The 16,646-nt window shown below is 35.4% G+C and overlaps 1 protein-coding gene across 1 annotated transcript in view; it reads left to right on the top strand.

Moving 5' to 3' along the window:
* The window catches only part of LOC126969794 (uncharacterized), a 251,226-nt gene that overhangs the window by 187,473 nt on the left and 47,107 nt on the right, over nt 1-16,646 (top strand). Inside the window, exons 2-3 of the mRNA XM_050815361.1 lie at nt 6,130-6,829; nt 8,250-8,490. Of these exons, the coding sequence (XP_050671318.1) occupies nt 6,139-6,829; nt 8,250-8,490 (932 nt within the window). The 5' untranslated portion in view covers nt 6,130-6,138. The remainder of the gene's footprint in view (nt 1-6,129; nt 6,830-8,249; nt 8,491-16,646) is intronic.

The following is a 16,646-nucleotide window of genomic DNA, read 5'->3' as shown; positions in this document are numbered from 1 at the left end:
ATAATTTTATCAATTCATCATCACCAAACAAATACTCTATACTTGGTATCCAACTGCAACCTGACATTGGCTAAATTATGATGGTCCTTCCTCATACCATAATAAAAATAATGGCGGTATATTCGTATTGGATAGCTAGGCTGGGTTTCCAGAACCTAGTTCTATATGTTTATCGTTTGATGAGGACAAATGTAGGTTTGGGTCACCCGATGATAAATGATTACCGCTGACTATGCGTACTTACAACATAAAACGAATCACAAGATCTTTTGCATACCCGTTCTTTTTTAATTAAAGAGATTAAAGATTTAAATTCATTTTTTTTTTCATAATAGGATAATGACATCACTTATTGAAAGCCAAAAACTACCACCCATTCCAAAAAGAATGCCTCAGACCTGAGAAGAATGGGCGCAACAAACTCAGCGGGCTATTTTACATCAAAAAATATACTCATAAAGTAATATTGTACAATTAAACTTATTATTTAATAACCTGAGGGCGGTCGCTCCATTCCCAATCTGTGGCATCATTAAGAAAGTCATTTATGTTGTATTATCATTAACCACACAAACTTTTTATAACAATTATTTTGAATATCGTAATACTTTTGTTTTGAACATTGTCTGGGATCTTGTTTTAAAAACATATACATCGCCCCAGAAAAGACCTACTAACTCGACTTAGCCGAGTAGCAGGCATTATAAGTTTATGTCTATTCATGATGTTAACAATATGATTTTGACAGTTTCTAGCAAAATTCATTTGTGTACCTATGAATATACATTACATTTTGATCAAGTCAAGTCAGTCAAGATGATCGTATCATCGCCGAAATAAAATGAAGGAATACGTTACATCATTTGATTAAACGTGAAAGAAAGTAAATTGAAATCCGCGTTGTGAAGGAACGCCAAACATTTAGATAGAGAACGCTTTTGAAGTTTTTCGTTGTAGAATTTTAGTTGCTGGAATCAGCTCAAACAGCAGTGGAACATTTTTCAAGCGATTTATTTAACAGCAAACGATTTATGACCCCAGTTACATCCAAAGCTTCGGTGTTTGCCTCTACACGAGGTATACTCAGGAGATGTTGAACCGCCGAAGTCTCGTTCCAGAGTTGAACTCACGAGACATATCTTAGCAAAATTAATGCTTAAGGCATCTCATAACATTTGGATGATTATAGATTTCTAAAAAATAGCGCCGAATCGAATAAAATGTCGAAAATGATTTTAGAACTAATTGACTTTAGAACTAACTTCTATTTTGAGCAATGCACGTATAACCAGTAGAGTCACAAGAGTTGTACCGGCCTTTTAAGTTGGTATATGTGTTATAGAAGATATACAAAATCGTATTTATTTATCTAGTTATTTCCAAGCTTTTCATTACCGTTTTTCTTTATGATAATACGGGACGAGACGAGAAGGACGTTCAGCTGATGGTAATTAACACGTACTGCCCATTACAATCCAGTGCCGTTCAGGATTCTTGAAAAACCCAAAAATTCTGATCGGCACTACATTGCGCTCGTCACCTTGAGAGATAACATGTTAAGTCTCATTTGCCCAGTAATTTTACTAGCTACGGCGTCTTTCATAGTGACAGACAGTAATGCTAACACATTACTGTTTCACAGCAGAAAAAGGCGCCGTTGTGGTATCCATAATCTAGCTGGCATCCTGTGCAAAGGAGCCTCCCACTGGTAATTAATAAAAACAAATAAATGTATTCTATCTATAGTGCCTGACCACATGAGAGAGCGATGTAGAATTTTCCGTGATGGTTACTGGTTGATTTTACTGTTCAAGTGCGCTTTAATATTTCTCGAAAGACTTAGAGTATACTAACATATAGACAATCTGACATCCCAATAATTTGAGACCAATTTTAATTTGTCAATGTGTGCACTCACGTCAACCGTAGCTGATTGTTTACGACCTGTCAATCAAAATTTTCAGTTAATATAGTAACTATTATTAGCGCGTGCGTTGGAAAACATGATATTTCTAAAATTGCAAATCAGTTATGGCTAAATAATAGGCCGATGTACCTTAGAATCCGAGGCCCGATGGTCTGCAGCTGGGGGCCCCCGCTACCTCTAGGAACTCCTGGTTCTGAAGTACGTGTTACTTCCTCTCGGCGTGTGTAGGATAGGATTATGCGGGGCGTTACACCGAGAACTTAATGCGAGGCGATTAGATCGTTGACCACTGATGAAATCTCAATTTACTTTTATAATATTATGCGTATATTACGTTCTGCGATTTGCGTGCGATCTGTGTTGCTCGGTGACAATTTTGTTATATTAAGAGGCGCAAGTGACAACTGGCCTTAATTGACCACTCAGATGACAATGCGTCTGTTGTCTATGGTATCTGAAAGAAAAAAAAAACATTTATTTCAACTCACACAATTAACAAAATGAAGCAATAATAAATGGGCGTACATCCTGAAAAACGTTCCAAGCCACAAACATAGCATTTTAAGGAATTCGTCTTTAAAGTTTAATAAATATTAGTGTATCTCATACATGTAGGTTCGGCTACTAAGTCATAATGTCATTTAAAGAGTGACAGTAGGGCTGCCATTTTTTGTCAGTCCGTTAATATAAACCACGTGACCAGTTTTGTGTTTTTAACTCAATTTCGACATGATTGTGGTTTGGAACGTTTTTCTGAAATAACGTCCAAATATACAAATATGAAAACTCAGCATGTGTTTCAACACAAGTGTGTTGCAACGCTGATCTTCTGTGACCCCCGCGTGACACGTGAACCTCAAGGGCGACACATCGCCTGATTTACAGTATTATTATACTTATTAAACTTACAACAAATAACTACTAAACTAAACTTAAAAACACTTAACTACTACTAAACTAAACTTAAAAACAAGAACATATCTCTTTGTTTTTTTACAGTAATCGTCTGCACTATAATTTGCCATAACAAAATTACAAGAAAACATAATAGATAATTGCGTCGCATCCGAAACCATAGAATCGCTTACCTTTTCTATCTTGTAAAGTATCTCCAGTGGGAGGCTGCTTTGCACAGAAAGCCGGCTAGATAATTGGTACCAAAACGGCGCCTATTTCTACCGTGAAGCAGTAATGTGTAAGCATTACTGTGTTTCAGTCAGAAGGGCGCCATAGCTAATGAAATTACTGGGCAAATGAGACTTACCATCTTATGTCTCAAGGTGACGAGCGCAATAATTGTAGTGCCGCTCAGAATTTTTGGGTTTTTCAAGACTTCTAAGCGGCACTGCATTGTAAGGCGCATCAATTACCATCAACTGAATGTCCTGCTCGTATCGTCCCTTATTTTCATAAAAAAATCTCCGTTAGAGATATTCCTGTCTATAATATTGTGTGTGTTTCACATCAACAATACTAAAAGTCTCTACATTTTTATCATAAAAACATCCGATTATATTTTGAGAAAGTTTTAAAAGTAACTAAAAGCCGCAACGCTACACAGACCCTCGAGCACCCCAGCTTGTGTCAACATGTACATTAGAACTACGACCACTCAGCTCATACAATATGCAACCTCTCTTAGGACCGTGCTTAATACAACAACTAAAATGGCGTGTCACAAGCAGCTTACTGTTACCGAACTCAAGTGATTCCTTGTAAGTTCTAAAACTGTAAGCGCATTAAAGTAAAGATAATTATTTTACGTTATTCAGAAAAAATCTTGGCGATGGGCTGGACAATAACATTAAATCTTGAAATCGGATATTAAAGAGAATTAAAAAAAAAGTAATTGTTGCTGTATACTGAAGCCAAAAAAGTTTTATTTATACTTTTATTTCTTTTTCTGTTTATTTGCGCGGGCTTATCTCAGAAACGGCTAAGCCAGTTTTAATGCGGCTTTCTCTGAAGTTTAATTTCGATCGGTTCATATCACATAAAAATTTCCAGAAGAAAATAAATTTTCTATTCATTTACATCTTCATTTGTCATCCACTTTTGTAGTATTTCGCGAACCATCAAGTGAGTCCCACCTTTGTCCTTCATGGCTGATAAAATTTTGCATAAAACATTAACAGAACCGAGCCATCATCCATCCATAATATAAAGGGATCTTCTACCTTTAATATAGTATGCTAATATAAAAAGGGACGTTGAAATTTATTGAAAAGCACTTCAATTAGTCTTTACTGGAACGCATAATGAAGATTTGGTCTCTTTTGTGTGGAAATTCTTACAAATTTATCTGAAAATTAGTAAGATTAAATAGTATCGATGACGCAATACTTCGATCCTGGCCCGCCACGTATCAAATATCACGTATTCGGTTTTACGAATTCTTATTATTACGTCAGTTTCTTAGATGCTTTTTTAGGTCGGATACGCTCCTCTTGCGATTCCTCAGATGTTACAAGTAGGCAACGGTGATCAAAACTATGATGTATATCTTACATAAAAACATACGAATATCGTTTGTTAAATTTTAGTTTTTGTAGAATTAACACTTAAGATTACAACATTTGAATTCAAGTTCAAATTCAGATATTTTTATTCAAAATAGGATATGAATTTGATATTAGTTGAAAGTCGAAAACTACCACCCAATCGAAAAAAAAATTAAAAAAAACAGCCAACTCCAAAAAAAGCTATTCCAAAACAATAGATATAAAAATAATAGGGTATTTTATATAATCTTATTATCCACCCTTACTGTAAGTCGTTAAGGAGTTCCATTGATCATCATATTCGACTACGACATTACGGTAGGTGACTGAAATATACGAATAGAATAAAAAAGATTCGGCCGAGTGTTGGTATTTTTTGTCCTAAGAATTGAAGAGTTCCGTTACTTTGCCATGGATCCCATAGTCAGAATCTAACCAAACTATCTTTGAAGATCCAATAAAAAAATAATCATAGAAACCGGTTGGCGCAATTTGAGTCCATTTATCGCGCACATACTTATAGCAAATATTACGACTTTTATGGTTTTCTCATGGATACCATTGTCAGACCAATTGCAAACTGCAATGGGGCCATACGGAAAGCACCATCTTTCAAATAGAACAAGAATTATCAAAATCAGTTCACCCATCCGAAAGTTCTGAGGTAAGAAACATAAAAATACATACCATTGGAGATCCTCCTCCTTTTTTAAAGTCGGTTAAAAAGTATGGCTCAGACCTGAGAAGAACAGGCGCAAGAAACTCAGCCGGATTCTTTTATATTCATAGAATTATGGTAACAATGTAAAATCGTACAACAAAACTTATTAATTAATAGCCTGAGGGCGGTCGCTCCATTCGCAATCAGTGGTATCATTAAGAAAGTCATTTATGCTTTAGTAACCTTTACCACATAAACTTTTTCAACAATTCTTTTGAATTTCGTAATACATTTGTTTTGGTGGGATATTATGTAAAAGCATATACATCACCCCACAAAATTCTTACTAACTTGACCTAGCGGTGTAGTAGGCATAATAAGTTCATGTCTATCATTATGATTATACCATTTTCTAGCAAATTCCCTAATGTGTCTATGTACATACATAACATTATCGAGAATATATTGAGAAGCAACAGTTATGATGTTAATTTCTTTAAATTTTGCTCTCAATGATTCTTTAGGACCTAGATTATAAATTGCACGAATAGCCCTTTTTTCCAGCGAATTGTGGATTTGCGCTAAATTACTAATAATTAAATAAATTGTATTAGGATATACTTATAATGTTCAAATATTTTATCCGCCACGATGCAGCAAAAATTGTGAGATTGAAAGTTTATATGGTCAGTCAATCAATTCCGATGCAATGATAATAGGTGTAATTTACAATTTGCATTAAAACTAAAAATTGAGAATTTTCACCTCGCAGTTATCATCATACAAAGTTCTTTACTTCCACGTACAACAAAGCTGTGGAATAAGCCTCCTGGTGAGGTGTGTCTGTGACGATAAGACATAGGTACCTTCAACAAGCTCGTACACCTTCTTTAAAGGCCGGACACGCTCCTCTGTTTCCTCTGGCGTTGCAAGAGAATGTGGGCGGTGGTGGCGAACGCTCGTTTGTCCGTCTCTTTCATATAAAAACATAAAAATGTTAAATAAAATTATCAAGGTGAACACAATCTGTTTGTGCGCAGGTTGTCGTGATGGGTAGCAGCACCACATCAGACAAGACCATCAACACCAGCACGGACTCTGCGGCCACAGCGCTCACCTCTATCACCGGCACAGATGATTCCATGGACGCCGAGCCAGATCCTCCCGACCCTCCCCCGGCCAACCTCATCGACGTCGACACCCCAGCGACTAATCCTAATCCACCCAGCACTGCCCCACCACACTATCATCGCGCCCAGAATAGCTGCGAGTTTGAACCACCTTCTTATGCCATACCCCAGTCTGCAACCGATACGTTAGAATCCCCCAGACCTGGTCCTGCTAGATTTGTCTTCGACGTGCCCCTGCCAGAGCCCCACCACAACCATATCAAAAAGTCTGACAAACCCCGCAATAGAAACCATAACGGCCAACAAGCAAGTGGACCCTCAAATTCCAAACAAATCTTTGAAAAGATGGAACCTCCAAAAAGTCCGAAGATTAATCAAACAAAATATGAAACTCATTTCAATTTTGATCCTGAATCGGTCAGCAGAAGAGGGAGTGAATCCAGAATAAAGAATAAACAAAAGATGGAGAAGCAAGAGTATTATAAAGACGAGGTTGCAAAATTGAGGAGGCAACTGGAAGGTACTGAGGTATTTACAGCAGCTACGAGAAGACGATCCTCTACTCATCAACATTCTGTTCCACCGCCGTCTTCTAGAAGACAATCTACAGGTATGCATACGTAGATGACTAATTTTTTTTTATTGAAAAGGATCCACCGCCCACATTCTCTTGCAACACCAGAGGAATCACAGGAGCGTTGCCGAATCAGAAAGATGTACGTGCTTTTTTTGTTACCATGTCGTATCGTCCCGGAAGCACCGCACAAGGATGCTCATTCCACGGCTTTTTAATACACACAAAAAGAGGCCTAAGTGATATAGATGAAGAAGATGAGTCGACTTCGATTTTGTTAAATGCCCTGACATTATCAGCTGTTAATGATTTAAGACGCTATTTGAAACAAAGCGAATAACGTAAGTATAATAACACTACGTTTGCGTTTTTCGTTGGGTCCCTGTGACATCGTCTTATACGGGTTTTACTGTAACTTGTTCCGTAGTTCATAAGATACTTTATAACCGAAAGCAATTAAATTTTATCTATTTACGACAACACACTCCGACAAACAACTAACAAAAGAATTGAATTTCTTAAAAGCAAAAGATATTGAAATTGTTTTACTGCGCTTTGAATACAACGCCACGCATAGATAAAGTGTTCAGTGAAAAACTGTCCAAAATTTGTTATGCCAATAAGGGACGAGACGAGCATGACGTTCAGCTGAAGGTAATTGATGCAATGCAGTGCTGTTCAGGATTCTTGAAAAACACAACAATTCTGAGCGTATTATGAACTATTTCTCTTTTACTTTCATTAGTCCCAAAGAGTTTGCTCGTTATTTTTACAATTTTTTTTTCTCATTACCTACGCCCCGCGTAACAAAAACTAGCTTATAGAAACGTGTAATTATATCAGTCACGTAACACGTTGATTGTATTATAATAATTACTTTAATTACAAGGAATCATATTGAAACCACTTAAAATATTTATAAGTGATTTTACAAGTTTTAACATTTATTAAGACTACGGAAATATTTCTACAGTTTTAGAACACCCAAAAAACTTTATTAAAAATATAAATGTATCTGACGAAAACATCAAAAGCGCAAAAAGTCGTATTTATGAGCAAAAACTCGACAATTTTCTGCCAAAAAACTCGCATGTTACAATATTAATTAACATGATAAATATATTGCGCATTATAATAAGTATTTTTTTACAAACTTGGATGGTATTTGTGTACATGTAAATGGGTTATTTTGATATTCCTGTAACATTCAATTTTCGTCCAATGGCGCTATTATTAGATACCTACGCAATTTTTACTTTTTTTTACATAAAAATGAGCATTAAGATTAAAATATGCATTCAGGTCCTATATTTATAGTATAATGTGCTAGATTTTGACAATTAGTTGAAGAACTGGCGTTATTTTTGATTAAATTTAATTTATTAATTTTATATTAGAATTAAAAAGCACAAAATATCACAATAGTGTCATTTTTCATTGGTCATATTGCCTCCAGCCGCACAGGTCCACGTAACAGCCAATCCTCTGGACAGCGCGTCATCCGTACCTGCGGGCAGGACAACGATAGTGGTGCAGCAGCCCTCGTTGTCCCTGGACTATGGAGGATGCTCCACCATCCTGATCAGGGATGGAGAGGATGGCAGGAGAAACAGCCGAGTATGCAGCGACCATATACAGCAACTGCTAGATGTAACCAGTCAGTTTACGTCGGAGGACCTACACGAGTTTGATAAAAGGTAATTTTAATCTTAAGGCCACGCCGAGGCAACCCTACGTAATTGTGAACTAAATGCGTTCCTTTTCTTTACAGTTAATATTAAAGCTCTGGTTATGTAAGTGATAAACAATATATTTAAAGATTCACTTCCTATATAAATCGTATGGATACATTAGGATTAGCTGTAGATTTGTCGGAAGAAAAAATCTTAAGTTAAATCTGAAGACTAAAATAAACATCAGTCACGCATTTTTTTTTAAATAAATAGTAGTAAAAATTAAAACCTTATTTTATTATTACAATTTATATTTTCAAAATATGTGTATTTTTTAAATGATAAGGCAGAAATTCTTACGTCGATTGCCGCCATATTTCGCCATGCCTGATTTCATCCTGCTTTTGCTAGAATCTCGGTGCCCCCTTAATAATGTACTTACTAATCAGAATATAATTGCATAAGTATTTTATACATGACTCCTTAAGAAACAGTACAAACATAATTACAGAGTTAGATAACCAACATAATATTACATTATATTTACAATATGATTACATTAAATTAAAATGTACTAAGAATAATGCCAGCATTTACATGACGTAAGTAACGAAATCTTTCAACGTGGTTATTCTCGTAGTAACCACTTCAAGATATGCTTGACTATTGGCACACCTGTCAAGGATAGATGAAAATACAATTTTATTTATTACTTTAAACTTGTGTCGTAGAATCACCGGGATTATTAAAAAAAAAAACACACATTTAGAAAAGGAGAAAGTTTTTTAATGATAAATTCGCTTAAAGTTTAAAACAGTGACAGGTTTTGTATATTCTTTTTATTAGATTTTGGGGCTCAATTTGGGAAAACAGATCAGTTAAATAATTTCATCGTTTAAAATAAACATATTAATTGGTAACGCCATCTGTTTCTTTTAGTATAATAGATGCGATCACACCTCGCTATCCACCAGCTTGTAATGGTCAGAGACTCGCTGCGAATGAAGTACGAATCAAGCCCGCTGATTATTGTGCACACGCATTGTGCTAACTGCTTATTTTTTACTTTAATACCTACTTAATTATTATGACAATTAAACCACCAGTAAGTGGTAGTGATTATGCAACGCTTGTGATTAACACTGTTTTGTTATCATCGAGCTAGCAGGCGGCCGTATTATCCTCGACCACGCCTGCACGTCGGTAAAGCTAAGGCATGTCTTCCTAATTTCTCAATAACCGATCGCATCTATCTGTATAGTTCTACAGGCGAATTACCAGCCTCCTTCTATTCAACAGTCCACTCAAATTCAAATGTAAACCTAATAACCTTAACCTCCTTGCGATTAACGAAGATAGTTAGAATGGAAACTCTTTCAGCGGGAATCGAAGGTGTGTCAGTTCTCATTGATATCTATTTTATCAGCTCACCACTAAACTGAAACAGTTCTCAATCGTTTTATAAGATGTTTAACAACAAGCAAATACACGATTATCGAAGTGACTTTATGAAATATTCAGAAAAAAGTTCCTCATCTCTCGTGGGAGAGTTTCGCAAAAATACTTTTAAACAACTTAGATTTGTATTCACACTTAAACTACTACAAGTAAACTCATAAACATGACAGAAAGACGAAGAAATGGCGTCCAATGAAACAAGTTAACGGAACAATAAAAGGAATTTAACACAAAGAAGTCTTTCCGTAAGATATTTTTATATTTCCAAGCGCCTAAATTGTGTTAATGTACCTTTTACGTCTGCCCCGAGAAATACGGATGTAGTATAGATATTGGGACACAGAGTATTAAATTTAAAGACAGAGCGTTAAATAGGTTACGATACTAGATAAAGTTTATCTTACAATAAACTTGTCATGAATAAATATAGTTTTGTTTATACAAAACTATAGGTATATCTTTTGACATTGCGAGGCTACTTTGCACAGGATGCCGGCCAGATTGTGGGTACCACAAAGGCGCCTTTTTCTGCCGTGAAGCAGTAATGTGTAAGCATTAATGTGTTTCGGTCTCAAGGTGACTTGGGTTTTTCAAGAATCCTGATCGGCATTACAGTGTAATGGGCAGGGCGTATCAATTACCATCAGTTGAACGTCCTGCGCGTCTCGTCCCTTACTGTCATAAAAAAAGAACCAAACATCATTTCATCAACGAAACTATTGTTTATAGTATTTTCAAAGAAAATTTCATAAATGGTGTAAGTTGAAATAATATACAAATAAAAGGATAAACCCTTAAGGCGACACTAAATACCGGCGACCTTGAGCGATATGAGTTCACGGCTCCTATCTAACAAAGCCAATATTTTCAAAATTCTTGCGTCGAAAATTTAGCATTTTAACAGGGGCAAACAGTTTCATTGCTTACAATCCTCGTTATTGATTACACACATTTATTAAGATTAGTAAATCTTAATAAATGTGCCAACACAAAAAAGTAAAAGCTATAAGAACAACTTTTATGAGCGTAGTATACTAAACAAATGCATCATGCCGAGAAAAAACTTGTTTAACTGCAAACAAAACTGGTAATTCATAATAGCTCTGGAGTGTTAAGTGGAACTAACAGCAAGCATTAGCAACCTACAAGTAAGACTTAAGGGCATGTGTAACAGGATAAAGTAGTGTTCACAGCTCCAAATGCTATATTTTCACCACAAAACTTGTCTAAAAACACTTTGTTTGCGTGTTTTCTGCTTATTCTTCGCCTTAAACATTAACGGGCTTACAAATAAACTTGGCATAAAGTTATACCTGAGATTTATTACGATACAAGAATATGCAAAATCCTTACTATATCGCTGACAAAACTGTCAATATAATGATAATTCTCAACTTTTCGTGTCAAGCAGCCTTACAAATAAATGCAGGAAATAAATCCGAATAAACCAATCATACGAAAAATGTCTATTTGTAAACGGTTTGCATATTCTTGGTTTATTCTCAGGTTTACATTTATACCAAGTTTATTTGTTAAGCCGTTATTGTATTGAAAAAAGAACGATTAAATTAAAACATGTTGTCCTGGTGGTATCAAGTTTACTTACTTATTGATATATTTTTTGAAAATATCTGCCCATACCTTTACATATTTGGGTATCTAACCTTACTACATTAAACTATTTAATATAATTATTGTGTAATCTTAGGTACGTACGATATAATAAGAACTGAGTCTGATTCGAGTACATAACTTACATAACTGTGCCAGGTCAAAGATTTGGCGTGACACATGTAAATACTTAATTACAAATAAGTAATACTTTTATGATTAAACTACAAATTTAATATTTAATTAAGATTTAAAGTATGTGGCGGAAAATATCGCTATGCGTCGACTTGAAGCTACAGTTAAGCTACATCCAGACCTGCGCGACAAAAGCGACTGCGAAGCGGGAACATCAGAATGATAATAAAATGGCGCCGTACACACCTATATGTACTCGACTGCAGTGCGATTTGACCGCGTCTGCAGGCGGTCTACTCGCAAAATCGACAACAATACACTCGGAACGATACGATAACGAGTAGGGTGGTTGCTACTCCTAAAATCGATATTCGATATATCGTTGCATGGTCGTGTCGAATCCTACTCTTAGTTACATCGTATTCAATGTCGAAACGATGATTGAATGAACGAAACATTTTTTGATATTATCAGTCCTAACCCTACTCTTAGTTTAAAATGTCAGAGACGAATATTCGAATTTGACAAATAATCAAGCGTCACTTTTACGATAATCTCAACGACACCTTCTAGACTGTCGTTGCTATTATTGTTTCACGTTGTATAGATATATTTGCCCAACAATATAAATACTTAATAAATATTATTAAAATAATTATAATATGTGTTTTATTATTCAACAGGATTTTTTACTACCAAGTCATTTTGTTGATCGTTTATGCGTAGAAAGTAATGCAAATGGCCGCCTGTCGAAGAGAAGGGTTGAGTTACTTTTTTTAACATTTTTTTTTCCGAAAGTTTTGTATTATTTATTCAATTTTAAATGGTCATATTATATTCATTACATAATTTTTGAATATTTACATTTTGTCTAAATGATGCAAATTGGTGGTGCAGAGTCTGGCTTGGTCCTTAGCGCCTGAACTATGTTTTGACGTTTGACACTTGGCAGTGACAAAGCTTAATTAATTCACTCTAATATCGTAAAAAATTAAAATATTAGTCTATCGTTACGATGTGTTTACGATAAACGATATGGAATACGAACATTTGTTAGAGTAGGGTAGGTGCGATATATTACGGGGTATTATCGTATCGTTCCGAATGTATCGTTTTCGATTTTGCGAGTAGACTTCCAGACTCGTGTAGTTCCTGTGACGTAGTTAACAAACCTAAATCCACTCGAATGGAGTCGTGGGTATTAGCTATTAAAACATAATATTTTATAACCGTACTTTCCGTGTGGTTTGTACCGCAAGGGCATACAATAAAAGGTTTTCATCTGAATAAGACTCCGATGTTAATTGTCAGAATATCATAACCACAATTTAAATTCCAGTAAAAAGACGTGAAACTTCAGCAAGAATGCACCAATAAATGAGCTTCGGGATTCGCGTCGTAGTCATGTAGGTGTGAACGTACAGATTCACGTTATGGACGCTCCCATATCGCGTTCCGCTTCCCGCTTACTTGACGCGCAGGTGGGGCCGTAGCTTAATAGTTCTAGGCCCATGAACTTAACCTATAAATTAAAATGTACAAACTTGAATGAAGTACGACGCTTAGCATACAGAAAATAAATAGACATTTATACGAACGTAATCCTAATAAGCAATTTCTAGTCCGTCTGTCTGTCAAGACCCTTTGTCTCTGCAACGCGTGGAGGTATCGAGATGAAATTAAAATAATATAATCAAATCTCTTGTAGCTGTGAAAAAAAATAAGTTAACGTAAAAAATAATACGGCCGTTTATGCTTATGCCACAAAAACGTATATTTCGATACTCTTATCAATGAAAATTTATAGGGTATTTTCCGCTGTGCTACAACTATGAAATTTGACAAGTGATAACGTCTTATACATGGTCTGCGCCAGGTTTCATTCTTCTTACTAAAATGTACTCATAAATGTCTATGTTAGACCAAAAAGTATGTAAATACTACGTAATAAGAGGTGGGACTGCCTTAAGTAAAAATTGAAATTTGGTTTAGTATGAAACGTGCAGTGAGATTTGACATAATAACGACTAGTAACGACGAAGCATAATCCGGCTTATTAAGCCGGATTATGCTTTCAAACTTTATTAAAGTTTGAAAGCTATTCGGCTATCTCCGAACACAAGAATATAGCCGTTTTACAAGAATATAGCCGTCATCTGTCAATCTATCAATGACTGCACGTTTTATACAATCGAATGAATCGCCTTTTAGGGTTCCGTAGCCAAATGGCAAAAATCTGAACCCTAAAGATTCGTCATGTCTGTCTGTCTGTCCGTGTATGTCACTGCCACTTTTTTCCAAAACTATGAGAACTATACTGTTGAAACTTAATAAGTAGAAGTATTCTGTGAACCGCACTTACATTTTCACACAAAAATACAAAGAACCAATAAATTTTGGGGGTTCCCCATACATAGAACTGAAACTCAAAAAATTTTTTTTCAAACCCATACGTGTCTACCCATAACTATCTATGGATAGGTCTTCAAACATGATATTAAGATCTAATAATATCATTTTTTTCCAATCTGAACTGTTGTCGTGAGAGACACTTCCAATGGTAAAACGTGTCCCCCCCCCTGTTACTTCTAAAATAAAAAAATGATAAAACTAAAAAAAATATATGATGTACATTACCATGCAAACTTCCACTGACAGTGGTTTGAACGAGATCTAGAATCTAAAGATTTTATATCTTTTTCATTAAAATAATTTAATATCATTTTCCTTTCTATATTATTTTTATAATATGGTACTTACTGCTACGGTACCCTTCATGGGCGAGTCCGACTCGCACTTGGCCGCTTTTTTCTTAGAGAGTTACAATAGGCTGCTGTAATAACTTCCAATATGAGCGGTATTTTCTTAAAATGGGTAATTGAAGGAAAAAATATTAATTTAAGCGCTATTGGTGTTTGAAGTATTGTGAAGCTCTGTCTATGAAAATGTTAGTCGCAGTAGAGGAAAAGCAATTTACTGTGTTTGACGTTCAAATATGATTATATTTGTTATGAGATGGCCGCGTTATGAGATATTACAGACGTCGGTTTGATGTTAGCGTAACATTTTTGATAGTGTTTGATCGCGCTCTATTCCATCGTTATTCTGAAATCAATGAAATTGTGTGCGTAGAAACATGTCAGAAGTGAAACCTGGATCCTGCATGAAGCTCTAAACTGCAAATGAAGTCCTGGTACATATTGCTAAAATGACAAATGACTTTAATGGCTATGAGAGACATTACTATCACCGCTATCATATTATGTTCTCCTGTTGTATATGTAGTCGTGCGCATTACGTCAGAATATATTAAGGTATACTCGCGTAATATGTATAATAGACAATCTCTTCATCAACTATGATCGCCTGGTACCAAAACACTGCTTCCTATCTCATTTTCTCCCACGTTAAATCTTATGAATTTGCTTGTGTGTCTGTCTGTTTTACAGTCTCGCTTTTTCGTTGTCGTCGTACACAATGACGCTAAAGAAAATTTCACTTCAAATATTTCATTACTTAATGACTTAGAAATCTCTGTGAAAATTATGTCTAAGCAATCCGTACTAGACATTTTGTGAAGGTTGTTGGTGGCTTACATTTTCTTACCGATAACTGATTGTAAGTAATAGATGTGTATATATGGCGTTGTTCCGGATACGAACCTATTTCTATTGAAAATATAAAAATACAATTCATTTGTATCTTCACGCGAAGTATATCTCTATTAAAATACCCTTCGAAGCGGCTATTTAAAATTTAATTCTAGTTAATGTTTGGATATAGATATTGCACAAGAAATTAAAGGTGTATACTTACTTGAAAAAATTTTTGACTGTTAATAAATTTGAGTAATACAAGGAGAAGAAAATACAGATTTAATTCTTTTTAAAGTAATTAAAAAGGAAAAGATTGTGCGTGGATCGATAGAAGACCCGATTATCCGCCGAGAAAAAACAGTTCTACGACGTCATAGATCTGATATAGGTTACCTACCTACCGCGTAAGACCTCCTCTCACACGCGGGATCGTTGTAGAATCATAGAATCTCTCAATGTCTCATTCTTTCTAATGCATTATTTTTATTTTATAACTTTATACATATTTGCTGTTGGGTCGAAGGCCGACGGTTCTTACTTTACTTCATTCTCTTATCTGTCTGATTCGATTATTTTCTCATCGCGTCAATATTCAAATTGAAAATAAAATATTATTCTTTATCTTTAGGGCCAATCTTATAACAATGAGTTCTTATATACGGTTAGGATCTCCTTGTTACAAGTATTTATAGTTAGTTAGTTACTTCTTAATTAATTATGAGATTTAATTATTATATGATGCGTGCACAGCATTATGATGTTCAGACACCGTGAATTTACTAGAATAATAAGTATTATAGTGTGAAGTGTTATCTACTTATATTTAATATTATTTATTTGTTTAGCAGATGGCACTCTCAAGAATAATCACCAAAAATGTAACCTATAGGCGATCCTGATAAATGCTCCCTGCCTTTACCAGGATTGGCCATGGCGATTCACGTGGGTGCAGGCAGAGAGCAAGATAAAAGTCCGAAATCGTTTATTAAAATCATTTTACTTCACGATCAATAATTTACAGTACTTATTTACACTTTACTCCAAAAATCAATCCCGTAAAATTTATATAGTCACCTTTACTTTCAAAATCAATAACAATTAACAATAATTATTTTAAGATTATGTGGAACAATAGCGATTCGTCGAAACTTGGGTAAAAAAAAATGTGTACCTTCAAGAAAAGCGCGTACACATTCCTTAAAGGCCGGCAACGCTCTTGTGATTCCTCTGGTGTTGCAGGAGAGCGTGGGCGGCGGTGATCACTTAACACCAGGTGACCCGTACGCTCGTTTGTCCTCCTATTCCGTAAAAAAAAAAAACCGTGGTGTGCTCACCATGGCCGTTAGACAATGAATGCCGCCCAAATGGCTGCGCTGACAA

This window comes from Leptidea sinapis, chromosome 19, assembly GCF_905404315.1.
Source record: "Leptidea sinapis chromosome 19, ilLepSina1.1, whole genome shotgun sequence".
NCBI lineage: Eukaryota > Metazoa > Arthropoda > Insecta > Lepidoptera > Pieridae > Leptidea > Leptidea sinapis.
Note: the sequence above shows the minus strand (reverse complement) of the source record. Positions and strands in the feature narration are given on the sequence as shown.